Here is a 21,678-nt window from a genome sequence, read left to right as displayed (position 1 = left end):
ATTACTTACTTAAAGTACATCATTACCATGCATGTGACAATATAATATTCACATTTTAAGGCCAACAATGTATATATTAAATAACATAGTTTGAATTCAAGAAATGAAATCCCACATACTGAAACCATTCCAACATTATCTGGGAATTTTTCCAATAAGATGGTCAATGCTGAGGTTTCAGCTGCAGCCCCTCCAATGGCAGATGTTGCTCTTAACATAAAGCAAAGAGCTGTAAATGCATCCCGATCTACAATCTGGCCACAAAATCTGAAAAATACGAAAGCCATTATAGATACCTCTTTGTTTAAAAAGCCTTCAAGCCATAAAGGAGAAAGGTCTTTTTAACTTCTTACTTTTTGCCTTTACAAATAGATCTTTTCAGAGTTAACTTTCAAGACCATTTCATCTTGACTGTCTATAACATTACTCAGCATATTTACTAGCTTAATTCTTGCCCAGCTGATCAAGCAATTGGACAAGTGCTGAATCTGAGAGCTGTACATATCAATACAGGTCCAAGAATAAGAGTAATGCAAAGAAAGAAGGTTTACAACTCAAGGATTCATTGTGTAATTAAATACCAAAAAAATCATACATATTAAATCCATTGTTTTGGCTCACCCAAATAAAACCAATGATCCCCCACAAAGAACAAGCCCTGAGTAGAGAACAAACCTAGGACCATATTTTGTTATCTGCAATTGATAAAAATTTCTCATCAGTAAATGATTGTGAAAAAGCTTGGAATTCAATTGTTGATTCAAGGAGAAAACTATGTATAATTGAGTTGTGGCCATGTGGTTCTAATAAATCATCATATTGTCCCTTTACGCCCAAATGTCAGTATCTATTTTCTCCAAACTCTTTTCTTTACATTTCTTTAGTACAAAGAAGGAGAATTCATCAAACAAAGCTTCTCAGGTTGGTGATCATTTCTTTTATTCTCATGATCTTAACAAATGACTCATCAGGATTACTGTGGGGAGAACTTGGATGTTTGTCACCATTAGTGTATAAAGGGTTCAAGATGCAAAATAAAGATTTGTCATTGATAATAGACTATTTTCTTTCATGCAAATTAATCTCTTAAAATGAAAGTAGACTCTTTCAGGTTCTGCCATGTTGAGCCTCACTCTGATCTGAATGTGATCAAGTTGTTTATCATAGAAATTATTAATAAAATAAAATACTGAATCTGAAAAAGGGAATAATCAATTGTCAATATACAAAAAATGGTTCAAATATTTTAACTATCACGGATATCATTAAGAGTCAAATACTTACAAGAACTCCACAAAATGGCGAAAAGATGAAAATCACAAACGAATAAGTTCCTAAGATCAAACCCACTACAGCTCCAGAAACACCTTTATCTGTAGCCTTTAAGTCAACATAGAAAAATAAATTAGATGATAAATCACAAACTTATGAAACAAAATAAAAAAATGACACTGGCACAAAAATCAATCTTTCTACTTAATTGACTCTAGATTCAATAATCGATGATTGGGGTAACTATGCACGATAATTCTCACTGAGCTCCTCCTATTGCTATAGCCTTGCCTCACCCCTCTCCCCTTGAAACAACACTCCTTATCCAGGAGACAGATGAAAGGCAGTATGCAGCAAGCCCCCAGTTGATATTACAATTTGTTATTATTTGTGTGACTTACTGAGTTTTATTTTAACAATAGCATTCATTTGCTCATCTTCTGGTATATATCATTCATCAATAAATACGAGTGCTTACCTCACTGGGAAAGAATGGGGAATACACAGAACACGCTGCAAACACCACAAAGTACACAATACAAATGGAAATGATAGTAAATATGTTACGAAGTGTGCAAAGTGAGCTCGCCGGGTTCTGCACTCTCTCGTTGGATTGATAACTGTCGTTTAGCAAGCCATTCCTCTGGTTGGTAAATGAAATCTCTGGACTATTAACATTTTCCATCAGAATTTATGATACTATCAATAAAACATCGATACCTATTTGCAATCCTTTAAAGCACACACTACTTCCGAAATAAATAAACATTTACTAAAGAGGAAAAGTTAAGAGGGCTCGAAAGTCCGCTTTAGGCGTGGGTACGAATTATTGCACCATCTCACGAAAGACCAGTCACGCAATAAAAGGAAGCTATGTGCAGAAATTTTTTTTGGGATCACTTTCTGAAGGAGCTTAGATACCAGGTTCAATTAGGTAACCAAGCCTTCTGATGATTTGTTAACAATTCTATACTCACCTCCCCCGACTGGTTGAAGTGCGATTGGATGGGGACAGGGAAGGGAACATTTTTGTTACTTGCGCGAGAAAAAACAAATGGGAAGTTATCTGTTAACCCTATTTTTTTTGTCATTTTCGCGTAAGAATATTACCTTATCTCGCTGCGCTCCGTTCAAATACGAATCTTCTGTCTTTGGGTAAAATACGCTTTCTTCGAGAATTCTAAACTCTACTCACGGTCAAATGGAACCGAAGGGAATTTCAAACCTCGAAAATACTTGCTTCTGAATAGTGTCTTAACTCTGCTCTCGGTGACGTTTTTCCGAAGGACTCGCTAGATTGCAGAACAATCGCAAGAAGTGCACCTCGTCGAGTACAGGTCTTGAAAATGTATTCAATGTTAAAAGAAATCCTAGCAGGCAAAAAAAAATTAACCTTTCGGTGAACTACGTAACTGAACCAAGTACTTTTTTTAACGGAACACAAAATTCGTCTTAAGTGTAGTAATCCGCTTATTTATTCTTGACATAAAGCTTATTTCGACTTAATAAAGCAATTGGTATCAATCATATGAAAATACGTATTTGACAACTTGATAATCTTGTTAAAACGTCATAGGAAGTTGTACCTTTAAAGAAGCTACGTGTAAAATCTGTAAGGCCTTTTAACTCTTTATAGCGGTAAATTTATATTAACCGTGGAAGCTTTGCACGTCTTAGTCATTTGCTTGATAATTTTTTGACGCTGTTGTGTTGAGCATCCATCTGAAGTGAGCGTGTATGAGTGCTCAGGGTGCAAAGAGTGAAAACGGTACGCAAAACTAATAATTTCGACCCCTCCACCCCTCCCAGCTCCACCCTCTACAAAAATGAGTAGTTTCTGGACCATATTGACTTGAAATTTTACACTTGGTAATTCCTAAATTGACTGATGCCTCACACAAGAGAAAATTATTTTCATAACATATCTGTGCACCACTGAGGCCTTGCATTAATAAAAAGGCTATTCTGGTATGTTCCAATAATGACTTTGGGTCAGATGCATTTGCAACAAAGGATGGAAAAAATGAATTATTATTATTATTAACATTATTATCATTATTATTATTGTGTTACATACTCTTAACCAAATTTGAAACTTTACTACTCCCCTCCCCCAAAGCAGCTATGTGTAAACAATATAGGGCCTTTTTTAAAGTCCTCACAGTTTAATGCCTCAAGGCTTGCTGGTTTGTCAGTCAGTGGAAAAGTAATGAAAGAAATACATTTAGTTGGATTTAAATGATTATAATTAAGATTTAAATATCAATTCCAACTGAGCAATGACTCACGATACAGAAAACAAGACATTGATTGCATTATATTAGGTGGCTTGATCCAAATGAGCCAAGAAAGCTTTTTTTTGTTTTGTTTTGTACCTAATCATAAAAAAGCCCCATATTCTGTAATTGTAAGTCATAAAGTGAAATTCAGTACTCTAACTATATTCAATAGACCTTACTGCAGTTTTCAACACCACCTTGATGGGTTGGTAGGCAGGCATGACCTTGCAGCATTTGTATGAGAATCTAGTGTCAAATAATCTTTGTGAATTATATCAGGTGGCTCGATGCAAATGAGCCAAGAAAGCATTTTTTTTTGTTTGGTACCTAATCATAAAAAAGCCCCATATTCTGTAGTAGTAAGTCATGGAGTGAAATTCAGAACTTTAACTATATTCAATAGACCTTACTGCAGTTTTCAACACCACCTTGATGGGTTGGTGGGCAGGCTTGACCTTGCAGTATTTGTATAAGAATTCAGTGTCAAATGATTTTTGTGAAAAATTCTGTTATGATAAAAATATCAGAAATATGGCAAACATAACCAACAGTTGCAAACGTTACAGGAAAAGGATTCTTCTGTAAAAGAATTTTCTTGCAGACTAAAATTTCCTGAAAAAAATAACAGACAATGCATGGAAAATCTATTACAAACAACAGGGCAAATTCAAGGACAGGTACAGCCATAGCCACTATGAAGTAAGCATCCCTACCACTCCCAAAATGCATTATCAGTTGTCTCAGATGTCCAGGCAGTCCAGGCAGTCCAGGGAACAATTTAAACATTGACTCAGCTTTGTGTAATCAGATTAATTGTTGCTAAGTGCATTATTTCATGACAACGTACTTCAACAAGTAAGGTATACATATAGTATATACCACAAAAGCAAATTACTTCTGGTGTTATCGCTAATTGAGATATCAGATCAAGAAAGTATAAGTTATTAATAAAGAGTTAAATTTTAGCTGTAAGCTTTTCGAGTTATTGATTTGACAATTTACTGTACGTTGTAAAATTACAAAAGGAAACGCTAAATTTAGGTTGTAAAACACTAAAATACTTACTTACTTACCTTCCAGTCTCTAAACTTTACTTTAAAAATTTGAGCTTGTGTTTACTACTCGCCGAAGTTCCTTGTATTCTCTAATGTGACAAAAAAGGTCACGCAAGCAAGAAAAGGCTTGGGCACAAATCTAGTAGGCTTGGCTACTGAGTTGAGCCTGGTTTCTAAGCTCCTTCAGAAAGTGATTCAAAAAAAAATTTCTGCACTGGGCAGATATCCAGTTACACGCGAATTTTCGCTTTTTTTTTATTTGAATATTTTCTGTCCTTTGCATTTTCAAACGGTTATAAATTTTTATTTCGCATCCGAGCTATTTGAAAGAACATTTTTCTCAGCATCACCTGAAGTGGAATTCAGCTTCCGCGAGCTGCGCTGAAATAAAACCCTATTGAAGTGTTAACTGGAGCTTTCTTGGGGATTTGTGACGGCGCTCTTGCATTCGAGGTGCGTTACTGGCGGTTTTGTTTGGGAGCGCTTGAACAAGTTTGGGAAGCCGCAAGGAGAATGAAAAACGAAGATTAACGCCCCAGGAGTGAAATAGCTTACATAGTGATTGCGTGACACTCCGTCCCTATTTTTGCACTAAACTTCGCTTTGAGATCTGACATTTATTTCTGTTTACTGCGTACGGTGCCTACCGACACCGCACTTACAACCTCTTTGCCATGAACTAAACTCCTACGTTAAACATAACTTTTTTTTCGCAATTTTAAGTTTCTAAAAGTTTCTATACGCTGAAATTCGACAAGAGTGACAATCCACAAAATTTCATGAAAAATAACGTTTATTTTGATCTTGAGAGACAATTTTGTAAGTATGGTCGATTTACTACGCTAAACATTCCGAAATATGAAAACTTTATTAATTTTACGTGTAAAATGTTCATATTTCGAAATATTTAGCGTTTTTCATACAATTCCTTCTTAAAACGTTTAAACTATCAGCACTACTATCTCTATTAATATGAATCTAGACATCGATAACTGAGAGGTCTGGACTTGGTACAGGCAGGTTACATGTTAGTCCTTTCCTTAGATGGAGAAATTAGTTCAGCATGTAAGTCATAAGATTTGGATTTAGCCAATGGCTATGCAGCACGCTAACGCGTTTTAATTGCGAAATACTTAGTATATTATCGCTTAGGTATCTGTGCATGTGTTATTAGCAATTAAGCAAGCAAGTTACAAGTTTATTTCTATCTTCCACGTTTTTAGAGCTTAAATTACCTAAACCGGGAATTCCTTTGAGACCTATTGTCTCTTTTGGTAATTCTCCGACTTATGCAATTTCTGGTTATCTTGCGAGAATTTTGTCGCCTGTTGTTGGGAAAACTGATTACACTGACAAAAATTCTTGCGAATTTACATAATTCATAAGAGATAAAACTCTTAACGCTTGTGAAGAATTAGTATATTTCGACGTTCTTTCGCTCTTCACTAAAATCCCATTTGATCTTGCCGTTAAGGTTGCGTAGGAGTGACTCAGAGAAAATGCTTCCCTAGGACAAAGAACTTCTTTGCCTATAGAGGATATCATTCATCTGCTGTCTTTTTACCTCAAAACCACGCAATTTGCATACAGCGGCACCTACTATCAAAAGATTTTTGGTGTAGCTGTGGGTTCGCCCGTCTCTGCTGTCATGGCCAATATGGTAATGAAAGACATGGACCAAAGGGCTTTAGCCACTTCACCGGTTAAACCCTTTTTCTGGAAACGATATGTCGATGATGGCATTTCTGCGCGGTATCCAGAAATGAAGCGGAACGCCTCCTATCGCACTTTAATTTAGTAGAGCTGTCTATCCAATTTACCCTTGAGCGTGAAAAGGATAGACATTTGCCCTTTCTTGATTTAAATGTATACAGATGGGAACAGGGGAATTAAGAGACAAGTGTCTATCGTGAACCTACCCACACCGACAAATACCTCGCTTTCGATTCTCATTACCCTATTTGCCATAAATAGTCTGTAGCCAAAACTTTACTCAGGAGGGCTGACTGTCTACCATCTTCACTCGATTAGAAGGCTGAAGAGAGGAAATATGTTTCTCATGTCCTAGAGGCGAATGGCTACACAAAAACTTTTCTCCGTAACTGCCGAAAACCAGTTACAACTAGTACCACTCCTGATGAGAGGGAACCAGCGACTGGTTCTGCTGTTATCCCTACATTCAGGGTGTTACGGAACCCATCAAGAGAATTTTGAATAGCAACGACGTTAAAGTTGCTCAAAAACCTTTTCAGACTTTGGGGAATATTTTTGCCAAACCTAAGGAGCCTGTTACGAAAGAACCGTCGCTCTTTTTTCTATTCCGCGCAATGACTGTGATAACGAATATCATTCGGACAGACCAAACGTCAGTTTGGTACACGTTTGAAAGAGCATCAAAAAGCGGTCTTCTTTTGCGAAAAAGAAATTTCAGCTTTATCAGAGTACACATGCCTAACCAACCATACGATTTGGTGGGATAAGTCTAAAATTATCGCCACTAGTCGACGTTACCACCAGCGCCTTTGTTTGGAAGCCTGGCATATCAACTTTAAATCGTGATGACGGCAGCTTACTTCCTGACGCCTATTTACACCTCGTCAGAAAACAGCTAATTAGTGAGCGTATAAAAGGACCACTTGTTGCAGCGTTTAGATCACCCCTGACGAAGGCAGTAGACAGGAATGTTGAAACTTTGGGTCTATGAATTATAACTTCTCTGTTAAATTCATTAAATCTTTAAACCAGAGTAGCATCAATCCATGTCAGATCTAAAGTTGTTACGCCAAATAGTAGTATCTCCGACCATTTCCCGGACTTCTCTCTAGCTTTTTTTCATTCATTTAAAATGAAATTTCGGAACAAGCGAGCCGCAAAGTAGCAATAGGAGAACCAAAGAAAGGTTTGTAAACGTGCCAAGCGCCGTAATTGATGTTATTATAAGGTGAACAGAGACAAAACCCTCAAAGAGAAAATGAAATGGACAGTCCGAGTTTTGAAGGTTTTCACGCTCAGTTTGATTGCAAGCTTACGTACGGTGATAAAAATCAAACAAAGCTAACACTCGTGTAGTATATATAGTTAAGTATTCACAAACAAATCAGAACAAAGGAGGAATGATGAGAAGTATAGCTTGAGAGTGAATGGAATGCGATTGGTATTCTCCTTCTAAGCCGTTTGTAGTGCTGACTGTCGATCAATTTGTTGGGCGCGATGGTGGCCCGCTTGAACGCCAGAAACAGGATAGCCAAGTTTATCAAAAAGCTGGCATTTTGCCTCTGATTTTCCGGAAAAATCAGAGTCGTCACTAGATAAGCGACGAGGTCTGAGAAACTGTAAAAAAAAGGAAAGGAATTCTTAACGTGTGATGGATACGAAGATGAATACAATAAGTAACTATAGGAATCTGTAGGTTTATTGTAAACACTAGTGCATAGACTGTTGCCTTCAATTGAAATTTTGATGTCTAGAAAAGCCAAACAAAGATTCTGGTTGGCTTGTTGTAGCGTTCTTTATCAGTGTATAGAGCATGCTGACGACACTATTGTTAGCTTTGGAAATAAAGTTTGTTTTGAAAGTTGAAACTACTGCGCGGGGAGAAGTGGGGAGAAACATTCGACTATCTCGTGTTTCTTCCCACACTTTTTTCGTGCTTTAGCCTCTTTCTGCGTGCTTTACAACAGAACAGAGCACAGTCAAGGCTTCTCCATATGCAACTGTTATGCACATTTTCTTTTCGTTTGTAGGATCTACACGGGCGTATATATTTTGATCAAGGATGAAGCAAAATGAAGAAAAAAACCGCCAGATCATTGTAACCTACGGTGACAGACGCCATTTGAATTATGTTAATAACTCAATGTACACAGGTAAAACTAGAAGAAGCTAGAGATGCTCTTCAACTTTCGGAGTGCTTCATATCTCGATGAACGCATGCTGACATATGAACCAATTGTTTTATTCGTCAGCTGTGCTTTTATCAAGATATGAAGTCCTTGCAAAGTTTTGAGAGTGCTCAAGAAGCTAGAGATGCTCTCAGCTGCGCCTCGAGCAACTCTTACGCGTATTATCTGCTCTCCAAACTTCCCACGTGCAGGCGTCAAACTAGACCAGTTCCCAGATTTGATTTATTGAAGGCCTTTGGTTGGAAGGAAACAAAGAAGACGGTTTAAACGCCGAAAACAACTAGAAAGATTTAATTTTTCTAACATTTCCTTTTTTTAAACTTGTTGCTGAATATTTATTACATTCTTTGAAAAGAAAGCTATAGTTGAGAGGTTCAAAAAGTTGTCGACAAGTTAGTCATAGTAGCATCCATTCAGAAGGAAAATGAGCAGTACCGACAGTTCAGAAATTCGATCCAGTGAGAAGGAAAGCCTGATTATTAGCAGCCCCCGAATCAGCGAGAAAGAGGAAAAGTGTTCCTCCGGAGGTGATTCACCCAAGATTCTTCACATTCTTCACAACATAGTTATCTACGCCAGCAATGGTCTTTGCATCTTTATGGTGTTTGTTTCATACTCTTTGTTTTCACCATTCTTTCCTGCAGAGGTTAGCACTTTTATTCATTAATCAATAGTATATTAGAAATAAGTCTATATTGGTAAGTAATCACAAGATATAAGTAAATTAATGTAATATCTTTCACAGTTTAATATTTCACTAGCTCGTCATCAAATAATTGTTTTTAACTCTAAATCAACAAAGAGCTATCCTCGAAAAGATTGTTAGAGTTGCGGATGCTCCTTTTAAGTAGATTGAATCATTTACCCAAAAATTTGTTAGTTGTAAAAGGATATAATTTCACTGTCAACGTATTATTGACTGTGGTGAAAAAAGGATGGGAAAAATAGCATTTTTCATCGATAGATTTGTAACATGGGTATTTTGACTTTGAGATAATTTAATTTCTAAGTTTCTAAGTATTTTAGTTCTTGAGGTGCTCAATACATTTCATTTTTAAGGTAACAGGTGATTTGGTGAAAGTAAATGTACATTAAAAAAAAAAAAAAATTTCGATCTATTTCTTAGCATCAAATCTAGGAGTGATACGTCTGCAGCCAGGAGTGCATCAAGCTAATGGCTTTTATTATACATTAGACTCTGATTTATATTATCGTGTTGTGGTCACATATTATGAAAACACCTGATGAAATTATAGTATGGTAGGATTTTTTTTCAATTTTGCCAGATGTGATGGAAAGCCTTTGAATAGTTCTCCTTCCTCTTAGATCAATGTCAACATCCTCTAAAAAGTATTAAATTTGGCTCTCAGATGAGTTGTAAAAAGATATTGACTTTTTTGATAATGTTATCAATTCTTATGGAAAATGCCAGTGGTCCAAATTAGATTTGACTTACTAACCAGAGGAAGGGCTCGTCAAGCAACAGCCTTCAATCCAACAGGAAAGTGCAGAACTCGGGCTCAGATTGTATCTTTGGAGTTAATTGACTCTGGACTCTTCGAAACATATTTATCATCATCCCCATCAGTATTGCCTACTTTGTGGTATTTTAAGCATGTTCTGTATATGAATCACCATTATTTCCCAGAAAGGTTAGCAATATTCAATACTGAAGAATAATGATGTACTTCTGTCTGGGCAGTATAATGACGTTTGCCAATGTTCACAGGTTTTCCTTAATTGATTGGTAACCGAAGTATTTTACTTTGATGCAAAACCTGTCCTTTCACTCATAACGTAGAGAAATTGTCGAGACCCAAGAGATCCATTAGGATTACTGAGCACTTTACGTGCACCTTTTCCAATGATATATTTTGCATAACTTGCATTTACTCCAAAAAGTTATACATTGGTGAAACAGGAAGATGACTAGGTGACCGATTCCGAGAACATCTTCGCAATGTAGAAAGAAATGACAAGGAGCCAGCCAAATTAAACCAGTCGCTAGACACTTAAATTTCCCTAATCATTCTGAGTAGAAAGCGGCAAAACTCTAAGGTAAAACGTTATCTTTCAAATCGGCACTCTAAATCCCCACGGTATCAACGACCGCTTTTCATTCAACTAATTTATTCTTGCTTTTCTCCTCACCATGTTCCCACTAATAGCGTAGCTTCATTTTCTGTATATCTGCGTTCTGACGAAGGGGTAACACTAGAAACGTCAGCTTCGAAAATCTTTACGGTGGCCAATTTACATTATCAAATCAGTTTATAAACCAAATTACCTTATTTGAAAAGTAACCTGCGCCCAAAAGGGTTTCAAATAGTCGTCGACGTTTTATTAAAAATCATAATTATTAATAATATTGTTGACGCTGCTTTCAGTTCCTATTAGTGTTAGCTGATCGGTATCCATGTTACAGCGGGGCTTCAGTGAGCTGTCTGCGATCGGCAGCAGGGTTTTGCGCTGTATAACCGACCGTAGTTCTTAGAGGACAGGATACTCCATTGATGCACTTTTAATTTGATGCCATCGTACGTCACGGAAGGAAGCGAGACCTCGTGATCGATCTTCTTCAGTTCGTGGAAAAACTCAGACACGTTCACTTCAGGTGCAAAGTCTCTGCTGAAGGTGTCAGCGAGAAAAATTATCCTCGCCTTTCTTGTATTTAATCTCAAGGAAGTGTAGGAGTATTTGCTGCCACCGTTGTGGTGCTGCGTTAAGCGTCATGTAACTAGCTTGGATCACGTTACAATTTCATGCCTTGAGTGCAGGCAACATCTGATGAATCAACTCTCAGCTAAAAGTCACTCTAAATCTTGACTGAAGAAAAGAAATCTGAATTCTGTGAGGAATTTGTGGGAAGTTGGACCCAGATCTAACACATACGTTCAACACTTTTCTTAATTTTCTTATTACTATTGTTATAAATAAACACCATTGAAAAGTAAGCTCTCATTAAGGGGTTGTAAATAATTTTCCTTGTGTTAGTCAGAGTATTATCCGTTCAGCTTAAATTGACTATCAGTTTAGTGATTCTATCCGGTGATCAGAAAAATGGCCTGAAAATTGACGGCCTCCAACTTAGCGAGAAAGAGGAAACCTCAAGCTTACAGTGTTCCTCTAGAGGTGGTTTACCAAGGATTCCTCACAGCGGGGCTTATAATAATCTTATAATAATATCTTTCACAAGCTTCTATATTCCCATGAAAGCAAATGAAAACAAAAGACTGATCTGTACACTCAGGGCAAAAGACTCACCACATATACCTGGAACAGTGTCGTGGTAGGAGGTTTAAGGGGAGAGGGGTGGGGCAAAGTGGCAAAAGTAGGAGCTGACTGGTCTGAGGATGGCTACTGTAAAGTAGGAACTTATCGGGGGTCTGAGGATGGCTACTGTAAAGTAGGAACTTATTAGGGGTCTAAGGACAGCTACTGTGCATGGTTTTCCAATCAATAATTCAATCTAGAGCCAAGTACAAATATTGATATTTGTTCCAATGCCATTTTCATAATTTGTCTCAAGATTTCTGTGATTTATTGTATAACTGTTTCTCTTTTTTTCTGTTTACTTAAAGGCAATGAGAAAAGGCGTGTCTGAAAGTATAGTGGGGCTTATCTTTGCAACTTATTCATTTGTGATTTTCATCTTTTCGCCATTTTGTGGAGTTCTTGTAAGTATTTGACTCTGAAGGGTATCCATGATAGTTAGAATATTTAATTCATTTATTTGTATATTTACCACAATTCGCTTTTTCGGATTCAATACTCCACCATTTTTATTTTAGTATTAATTTTTATGATAAATAACTTCATCTCCTTCAGATCAGAATAGGCTCAACAAGGCAGAACCTGAAACAGTTCACTTTCATTTTACAGACTACTTTGCTTGAACAAATAATATTCTATTATCAATGATAATTGTACATTTTGCATCCTGAAACCCTTAAATCCTAATAGTGACAATCGCCTAAAATCTCCTTACAGTAATACTGATGAGTCATTTTTAACATCATGAGAAAAAAGGAAACGATTGCCGACCTGAGAAGCTTTGATTGATAAATTCTCCTTTTCAGTAACAAATAAATCTACAGAAAACACTTCAGAGAATATGGTTGCTGATGTTGAGGTGTAAAGGGTTAACATAATGATATATTAGAACCACACGGCCACAACTTAATTACATGTAGTTTTCTGCTTGAATCAGCACTTGTATTCCGAGATTTTTTACAATCACTTACTGATGAGCAATTTGTATCACTTGCAGATACCAAAATATGGCCCAAGGTTTGTTCTCTACTCAGGGCTTGTTCTTTGTGGGGGATCATTGGTTTTATTTGGGTGAGCCAAAACGCTGATTTTAATAAGTATGATTTCTGTATTTAATTATACAATGAATCCTTAAGTCGTCATCCTTCTTTCTTCTCATTACTCTTCTGCTTGAAATTATAATATTGTGAAGAAAAGAAGATTTCTCTTTGGTCAATACTGGAAGTGAAAAGACTAACTCTTAGATGTAGCACTTTTCCAGTGGCTTGATAAACTAGACAAGACTTAAGCAAGCTAAGAAAATATTCTGATTAATGTGAAAGATAGTCAATTTGAAATAGTGTTGAAAATTAAGTTTGAAAAGACCTAAAGTGAAAAAATAAGAAGTTCAAGCCAAAGATCTTGCTAAGACTAAGAGCAGTCTCTCCTTTTTGGCGAAGTCCGTCGCGCGAGTAAAAAAAATTCAACGAAAGAAAGATTTTATGTTAGCGCGCCGCGGGGAACTCTGGGAGTGAGGCGTAGAGGAAGGGATTACAGCGTAAGCCAAAGAGTTTGACCTTGCACAGGTGAGTGACTTTTAACCTCAATGGCATTCCTTATATTAATTACCAGTCAATTTTCATATCGTCGCAACGCTCGGGTGATGTCAAGAGCTCTAATTTACAAAATTCGTTCCCACATTGCGAACGAATTTTGCTGTGTGTGTGCTTGCAATCATAAATTGCCTCCAACGATCGCGAAGTGATTTAAAAATCTCATGTCTGACGCTCGATTTACACTGGGCTCAGAATGTTGACACTGCGTGCGGTGGGCTGCCGACTGCCGGTCATTTAGTTATTTGAGAACCATGACCGGCAGTGGGAATTTTTCTAAAAATTGAAAAAACACATGGTAGATAAGGCTCTCTCCAAAGCCGGTTGGCAAAATTGCCGGGACGTCCTTTCCAGCGAGAAGAGCTTTAGGCGCCTGAGTGTGCTCTGGTTTCAGCGAAAGAATTGTCTGAAACCTGCAGGTCATCGGCCATGATTAATCTGGAGCGTTGACAAGCGTTGATACATATAACCACTTGTTGACAGATTACCGTCCGATGGCCGATCATATTTTTGCGTTGAGAGCGCAATGCGGAAATCAAACTCTTGGATTTTTAGTCTGTGTTCTCTTTTATCAAGCGCCTCACTCCAAGGGCTCCTTGCATCATTGTTTTTTTTTCCCCTGATTTTTTTTGGACTCGTGCGACGGACCTCACCAAAAAGGGAGGACTGCTCGAATTCTAGGTCTTGCCCCTTTACGAGCAAGACCTAGAATATCTGTGGCTTTTGTATCTTTCAGATTTTGTGACCTGATTGTAGATCGAGATGCGTTCATAACTGTTTCCTTCATACTAAGAGCAACATCAGCCATTGGAGGGGCTGCAGCTGAAACCTCGGCAATGTCCATTTTATTAGGAAAATATCCAGATAATATTGGAACGGTTTCAGTATGTGGGATTTTGTTTGTTGAATTCAAACTACATTTTATAATGAATACATTTTTAGCCTTGCCATGAAGATATTACATATGGTAACTTCTAATATGTTTATAAAAAAAAGTACCTATGTCAGAGAAATGTTCGGTTATTATATGACGTAGTGACTTTGATGAATGAATGCTTATTTTTAGTTATTTTTTGCGTAATAATTAAAGTGGCTCTATAAATTGCCTGGAAAAAGATATCACTCAGCCCCTGAGTGGGACTTGTCGTGACATTCCCTGAGTGATGTCTGTTTCAATAGGGTTCAGAGTCACCTTAATCAAAAAACAAAATGCATGAAAATAGCATTTATTGATCAAAGTTACTAAGTACTGTAAATAATGTTAGCTTCTATTAAAAATAACAGTAAATAAATTGCAGTTAATAATTGGAATAAATGGTCGTTGAATAAGATTTAGCAGAGGCAGATTCAGAAGGTGACCTAATCTACCGGTACCTCCATTTTGTTAAAAAGTTATTAGAATTTAAAGAGTCGATTTTAACAGTTAATGTAAATTGAGAATTAGTCTGCATAGCAGGCGTATGGCGAGCTAATGCTCAATATTCCTCGTGAGTGTTGAAGCTGTCATATTGAATTCATTTGATAAGATGAGTAAAGCCTGGAGCAAGTAAAAACTGTATGCGATGGAGGTGGTACATGCAGTAAGAATGTCAATCAAATTTCCCTTGTTCCTTTCTCCCTTTCTGATTTATTTACTGCAGGCTTATTTCGATCTTGTCGATTTACAAGTTAGAGCAGCTTTAAGGCAAAATAAGAAAAAAGTTCTTTCAACGTTATTTTCTAGGGTGTGGCGGAGACAGCTACTGGAGCCGGATATGCCTTTGGTCCAGTTATGGGAGGATTTCTTTACACGGTATGTACATGGAATGGTCCTTACCTGATTTATTACCTGTAATATATCGCGTGAATATGATTTAAAAAGCATCCCCTAATGTATAAAATTCAACTGAAAAGTTATGTCAAAATTACATCCAAACTGCCACTGCTTAAATTTCCATCTACGCTGCTTTTGACCAGGTTTCATAGGTTGTGTTGACTAAGAGACAATACCTCAACTGACCACCTCGCTCACACCATGGTGAGGTTGAACACTTAATTACCCCGGCTTTTTTCCATAGAGCATGCTAAGTAAAGAAATAAAGTTATGTGTAACAGGGTAATCTGAGATGCAGGAAAATAACATCATCAATAATCTCTGATCTCAGTTGATCTTGTTTCTAGGTTGGTGGTTTTTAAACTTTCCTTCATTGTTACGGGTGGAACTATGATTGCTGTTATTCCAATTTTAGCCTTGACACTTGGCAAAGGTTTGATGTTCAGATTTTTTTAACAATCTAAATTCCTACTGATTGAAGTATCTCAGTCATTTTCTTAAAAGGCATTTGATTTGTGTAAAAGGTGTTCAGCTTCAAAAATCATTAAGTCAATGAAGGAGTGAAAGGACGTGTTAGTCAGTCAGTCAATCTTTCAGTTGACACTTGAGTCATGTTTGACAGGTATCTGTATCACCTTTTTTACACGATGCGCCTCCTATCAACATTAATTTCATTCAAAATCGTTTCAAGGAGACATGTGACATTGCTCTCGAGCAAACAGTTTGGTAAACAAATATAATTCCATAATAATAAAGTATTATCGTTTGTCTTACGATGTGGTCAGTTATGATGTGAATCGCAGCTAGCCCGTACCCAGACCTCCGCCGTTTCAGAGCACGCTCACAACACCGGACTCCAATCGCTTTGGAATGAGGTTAAGTTTATTGATCGTGATCCTTACTGGTACACTCGTAGGATCAAAGAGTCAATTCACATAAGACTTCACCCTAACAACATCAACAGGGACAGTGGAAAAGAAATTCCTGAATCGCGGATGCCCACGATAAAAAACACAGCAACTGGAGAGTCGTACAACAGCGAACCGTCGAACGAACAACTCACTAACATCGAGGATCTAAACAAACCAATCACAGCTGTGGGAAAAAAACCAACCAATCACAGTGGAGCATTATACTTTATAAGAAAACCCGAAACCATTCGACCTTATCGCCTGATGAAGACGAGTAGTATGCAGTCGAAACGTCGCGATTCACATCATAAGTGACCACATCGTGAGACAAACGATAATACTTTATATTTATTGAACTTTACCGAGATGAACAAGCACAACCTTTTCTACGAAATATAATTCTAGCCATCAACATGAAAATGCAAGGTGGACTCGTGCCTGTGTTGCAGGTAATTTAGTGTTAACAACTGGGTTGAAAACGTAAATTAGCCACCGTAAAGGGTAAAATAGCTAACGTTTCGAGCGTTAGCCCTTCGTATGAACGATCTTTCTTTAGAAACTTACCCCTTTATGGTGCCTGTGTTAATAGACTACCATATTTATCCGCGGATTGGCCACATCCGCGTATAAGCTGCACATTTTGGTGATTTGGCAAAACGCTAAAAAGCCCCTATTTTAAGTTAAGCCCATCCTTTATGATCGTGTGAGTCAAAAGCATTTAACTGAAAGGAAAGTCAGCGCTGGGGCCACATAACTTTTCGCCGATTTCCTCTTACTCAGGCTATGGATATAAAATGAGAAACATGAGTTCCTTTACTGTATTGAGTGTAGTTTTGAGCCATACCAGTCCGTTCTTGAGAAGTTTCTATTGAAATATAGCATGGATAATTGTTATTTAAAAACTATATACCAGGAGAGGAAAAGAAGAAAAAAGATGACAAGGAATCAATATCCAGGTTAAAAGTGCTTAAAATTCCAACTGCACTCATGTTATGTAAGTACATGACTACACTTAACATTTAACATATTTTTTCTGACAATGGATAATGGAGAGTTAATATTACTGGATAATGTGATTGCTGATGCACCCTGAGTTGAGGGTGGCCAGAATACTTCTTTTGGCAGAACATTTATGTGGATGTCTAACGAAAAAAAACACGTGGCTCATTTGACGTCTTGCCGAAAGATACCAGAGAACTTAAAAGACACCAGCTCTATATTGATTACATTCCTAGAGTCTAAAACCATATTAGAAATCAAACTGTTACACCTTCTCTGCACTGTTATATGTCATTTTATATCGAAGCTTTAAGGTAATCTTGGAGGGCGGATTCTTGCTGTAAGCCAAATGCATTGGCAAAGAAAGTAAGCAAGGTGGCTTCTCACCATCCCTTTTCGTTCATGACGAGGAAAGAAACAAAGACGACCGGCTTTTTTGTGCATTATTATAGCTGATTATCCGTTATAGGTATTAGATAAATGTTGTAAAGTGATAGCTTATGCGTTCGAAAGGTTGATAAACATTAACAAAATTACAAAAATGTAATTTTTGTAAAAGTTGTCGGAGTGGCAAAAGTTGCTCGAAGTTTCCAGAAACTCGAAAAGTGCTCCAAACGCTAAAAGTTGCTCAAAAGTTGCCGAGCACAAGGGAAGGGGCTATTTTTAAGTTACAATATCTTAGAGACTAGAGCTCTTACATTTGTTTAAGAGTTACCGAAATGAGAGTCTTTACTAAATTTTTCCTGTCATTTTATTCCAGCTCTCTGCTTTGTCGTCTGTGGCTTGTCATTTTCTTACCCTGATCCTATCTTAGGGCCTCACTTGATAGAGGTACAATTACGACCTTTACTTTTATATCATGTTAGGTCTTTTTTAAGGGGACATATAATGTTTCATTCTGTCACAGAACATGCTTTGTCAACTAGATGGTTTGATCAAACAGAATCCCTTGACGCAATACCTTGAGGAATATTCAAAAGTGAATATGTGTACTTCAGGATTTCGTTAGTTCTGTTTTACTTCCCTTTTGTGATCCGGTAAACTCACGCCAACTATTTGGAGGTAGAACTAAAACTTATTACGACTTTGTCACTGTCGTTTTCCCGCCCCTCACAAAGGTTCCTTCCTTGTTTTTTCCAATTCCTTATTAGCTCCGCGTGAAATTTTTCTTTCCTCTAGTTGGACGTTGTTACTACTTTGGTTTCCGTTATGCGACATTTGATCGAAATTAGCTTGTGACCAGGCCCTCACCGTTAACGCTGCCGGACGTGCATATCTCTGCAGGCGGGAAAATTAGAGACGAGTTGAGACAGGTTTGCTGGGATCTGGCAGACCCCAAATTGACTGCTGGCCGGCTTGCTTCTCTCAAGAACTCAGACCTTCTCGCGGGCCAAATAACGCTCGTATTGTAGCGCTTATAAACGAAATGCGATTTATTATTCCTTTTGGAAAATTGAGTTCGCCAAACTTTTAAGGTCTTCTGTCTTCAAAGTTGGGCTTAATGGTCCATTTGGCATATATTCACTTCACAGATTGGTCAAAATCCAGCAAATGTTGGTCTTGCTTTTCTTTGTTGGGCTGCGACTTACACCCTGTTAGCACCATTGGTCGGATACATAGGAGATAAAATGGTAGGTTTTCCCTTTAGCATAGCAAAAATTAACTTTGCATCGGGGTCTGGCATCATCACAATTACCAAATCTGCGCTCCAAAAACTTTCATTAACAAGACAAGTGTTTGCCGGTGGGGGAAACTAAGACTTCTTTTTGTGAGGTTTCCTTTTCTCCTATGGTGAATGGTAGGGGACAGGGCGGGGTTTCCAGTGCATTATGAAGTGGGTAATGACATGTTCAAACTCAATTTCACGAAATTCAACTTGGTGACCGACAGAGTCCATTCCCTTTCAATCAAACGTGTCTTCCCCAGAGGCTAGGGAATGAATTCTAAACATTAAAGAGTGCTGAGGGAAAATAGCGACTTTCAGTGACGTCTTGCTGTGAGGAGTTTTCCCAGAAATTTTCTGCTTCGATATTTGTAGGTTCTCTAATGACAAAACTTACCATTTATACCTCCGATTTAGTTGATTGAATTGTTGACTCGAGGCGTCAACTCAGAGAAAAAATCATTCATTTGGTATGCAATGTAATAAAAATAAAAGCATGATTTTGATGGAACTGCATATCTTAAAAAATCTCTTTGCAGAAATGTTATCGAACGATGATGATAGCAGGTTTTACTGTACTTCTCATTGGACATCTGTTGGTGGGACCTGCTCCATTTCTTACGTTCCTACCAGCTAAGTATGTGTACCAATCATTCTGCATACTTTCATTATCATGTTAATTAAAAGTACCAGTAAAAAAAACGATCTTCAATATTCTGAGAAATTTGTAAAACATAGATTTGTGGCTGCGAATATCAAGTTTCACGCCTATCTCCAAAACGATCCAAATCTGAGGTTCAGTCACCTTTGAGAAATGCTATGTTAATGATAAAACTTATTCGGTTCCGCTATTCTTGCAGGAAGATTTGGCTGCTAATTCCAGCAATGTTCCTTTATGGAATTTCTGGTGCTCTTGGTTTTGTACCCATCATGCCTGAACTCATTAAAACTTTAAGGTAAGTACCAATGTTTAAGTAAATACAACAACCAATGCAAGGGGGGCACAAAAGGCGTTATTAGTTTAACAGCAATACACAGAGCTATACCCTAATTTCCCCGGGTAGATTCGTCGTCGCCATGATAGCTGGGAATATGTTCTTTGACATATTACATTACAATTTTGAGAACTCTGAAAGTGAGAGATGATGAGTTTTCATTTTCGATGTCACTTATGCGTCGGTGTCTGTTTTTTTGAATGATTTTGAGTGGGTATGTTTGGCATTTTAACTATTAAATTAGTGTGATTAAGTCCTCCCTCCTTCCTCTTTGTTTGTGAACCTTTGTAATTATTTTTAACGAGTACAGCGACCCCGATCGATGACTCGAACCTTTAAGATAAAGTAAAAAAGAGTCCTTTCTTTTTTTTCTAGCATTCGAATTATCTAGAATTAAGTCACAGTAAATGAATGGTGGATTTCCAGAGAATTCGGTTTGGTTCGAGTTAGCACGAGGTTCGAATTGGCGAGTGTTGAGTTATTGGAAGTCAACTTTATTGATTAACTTTTTTTTATTATCATGTTTTTGTACTTGCTTGCTGCTTCTTTTTCCCTCGCAGGGAAGATGGAATGCCCGATGATTCCTTCACAAACGCGCTTGTGTCAAGTATTTACATTTGTATGTACTATTTAGGGTATGTGCACTTTTTTATTGACTCTTTATCTCTTTTGTTTTAATTGCTAAAGCAGCAACGATTTGAGGGAGGGCAGACGCTAACATCCACGCTTGAAATGGATTAAAAATGTTTTTCAACTTTTTCTTTCCAGGTCGGTGATTGGGCCCGTTCTAGCTGGAGTACTATGTGATCACTTTGGATTTGAGTGGTCCATGACTGTAAGTGCTCTTTCATCGATCATTCAAGGCATTTAATATACGCTAAGAGACTTGATATCATAAAGAGTTTTGAGGAGAATTTAGTATTTATCGCCGGCGGGGAGGGGGAGAAGATTAACTGCCAATTAACTACCAATAAGGAGGAGGGGGGTGGGGGGGAGGGAATATTTCAGACTCAGGTAAATTTTAATGTGACACAACCAAAATCCCCTCCCCCCCCACCCTTCCTCCTTCCTTGTTGGTAAATAATGACCGGTGTCTTTATAGGAACAAATTACACATAACAAGTATTTCTGCTCGGTTCCCTACTTTTGCAGGTAGCAGGTTTCATCTGCTTTTTCCAAGTGAGTGCACAAACAATTTTGCTTCTAAATGATCGGTTAACGTTATTTTCTGGTGTTTTGTTCTATCATATTTTTACTTTAAGAGAAAGATCTTTCTCTAAAATAATTTTTTCCTTTTTTTTCTTTTAGGTTTTGTAGTTTATCATCTAGGAATATTTGTTATCATATCTTTCTGTTATATATGCTTGTTTTTTTTTAGCTCCTGCTGATTGTTTTCTTCACGTTGTTTGAAAGATCTCTTTAAGGTTAGTAGATAGTTCGATAACGCGGTTAGTACCAGCGGTTTCTGTAAAAAGCACCTTACAAGTAGCTACTATACAACCTCTTTTCTGAAATAATCAGCAAGGTATGTGACTGAAGTCGACAATATTCATTTTTATATTGACCCTTTTTGACTTGACTTGCACGTATGACAGAAGCAAATTAACTCCTTGGCTGCCAGATGCGATAATTTTCGACTTTTTTTATCTTGAAAACAATGAGATTTATTATATGAAGAAAAATTGAGGTTAGCGGCACTTAAGAGAGGATGTCAGCATCTATCGCAGCGGCAAGTCACCCAAAACTTGCTTCCTCTTACTTTTATAATTTGTAGCCCAATATGTCCTAATAATTTGTAGCCCAATATGTCCTAATAATTGTGGTGTAGTTTTTTGTGAAAATACATGTCAGTTTTTGAGAAAGGATTTTTTTCGTTCATTCTATCTTCAATTCAACATAAACAAAAGTCTCCATACAGGTTAAA

At 37.4% G+C, this 21,678-nt stretch overlaps 1 protein-coding gene, 1 long non-coding RNA gene and 1 pseudogene across 2 annotated transcripts in view; 1 reads left to right on the top strand and 2 right to left on the bottom strand.

The window, feature by feature from the left end:
* The window catches only part of LOC131791692 (MFS-type transporter SLC18B1-like), a 12,621-nt gene extending 10,156 nt beyond the window's left edge, over positions 1-2,465 (bottom strand). Inside the window, exons 1-4 of the mRNA XM_059109061.2 lie at positions 1,751-2,465; positions 1,285-1,380; positions 622-695; positions 120-267 (exon numbers count right to left, since the gene is read on the bottom strand). Coding sequence (XP_058965044.2) covers positions 120-267; positions 622-695; positions 1,285-1,380; positions 1,751-1,957 — 525 coding nt within the window. The 5' untranslated portion in view covers positions 1,958-2,465. The remainder of the gene's footprint in view (positions 1-119; positions 268-621; positions 696-1,284; positions 1,381-1,750) is intronic.
* A 450-nt stretch (positions 2,466-2,915) lies between these two features.
* On the bottom strand, positions 2,916-4,686 carry LOC136280245 (uncharacterized). The gene is made up of 2 exons (XR_010717201.1): positions 4,625-4,686; positions 2,916-4,163 (listed from the first exon to the last, which is right to left on the bottom strand). It is a non-coding gene; the product is annotated as an uncharacterized lncRNA (long non-coding RNA).
* Positions 4,687-9,926: 5,240 nt separating this feature from the next.
* Positions 9,927-21,177, top strand: LOC131791652 (MFS-type transporter SLC18B1-like; annotated as a pseudogene).
* Positions 21,178-21,678: the final 501 nt, after the last annotated feature.

Source organism: Pocillopora verrucosa, chromosome 4, assembly GCF_036669915.1.
Source record: "Pocillopora verrucosa isolate sample1 chromosome 4, ASM3666991v2, whole genome shotgun sequence".
Lineage (NCBI taxonomy): Eukaryota > Metazoa > Cnidaria > Anthozoa > Scleractinia > Pocilloporidae > Pocillopora > Pocillopora verrucosa.
This window is presented reverse-complemented; position numbering and strand designations above follow the sequence as displayed.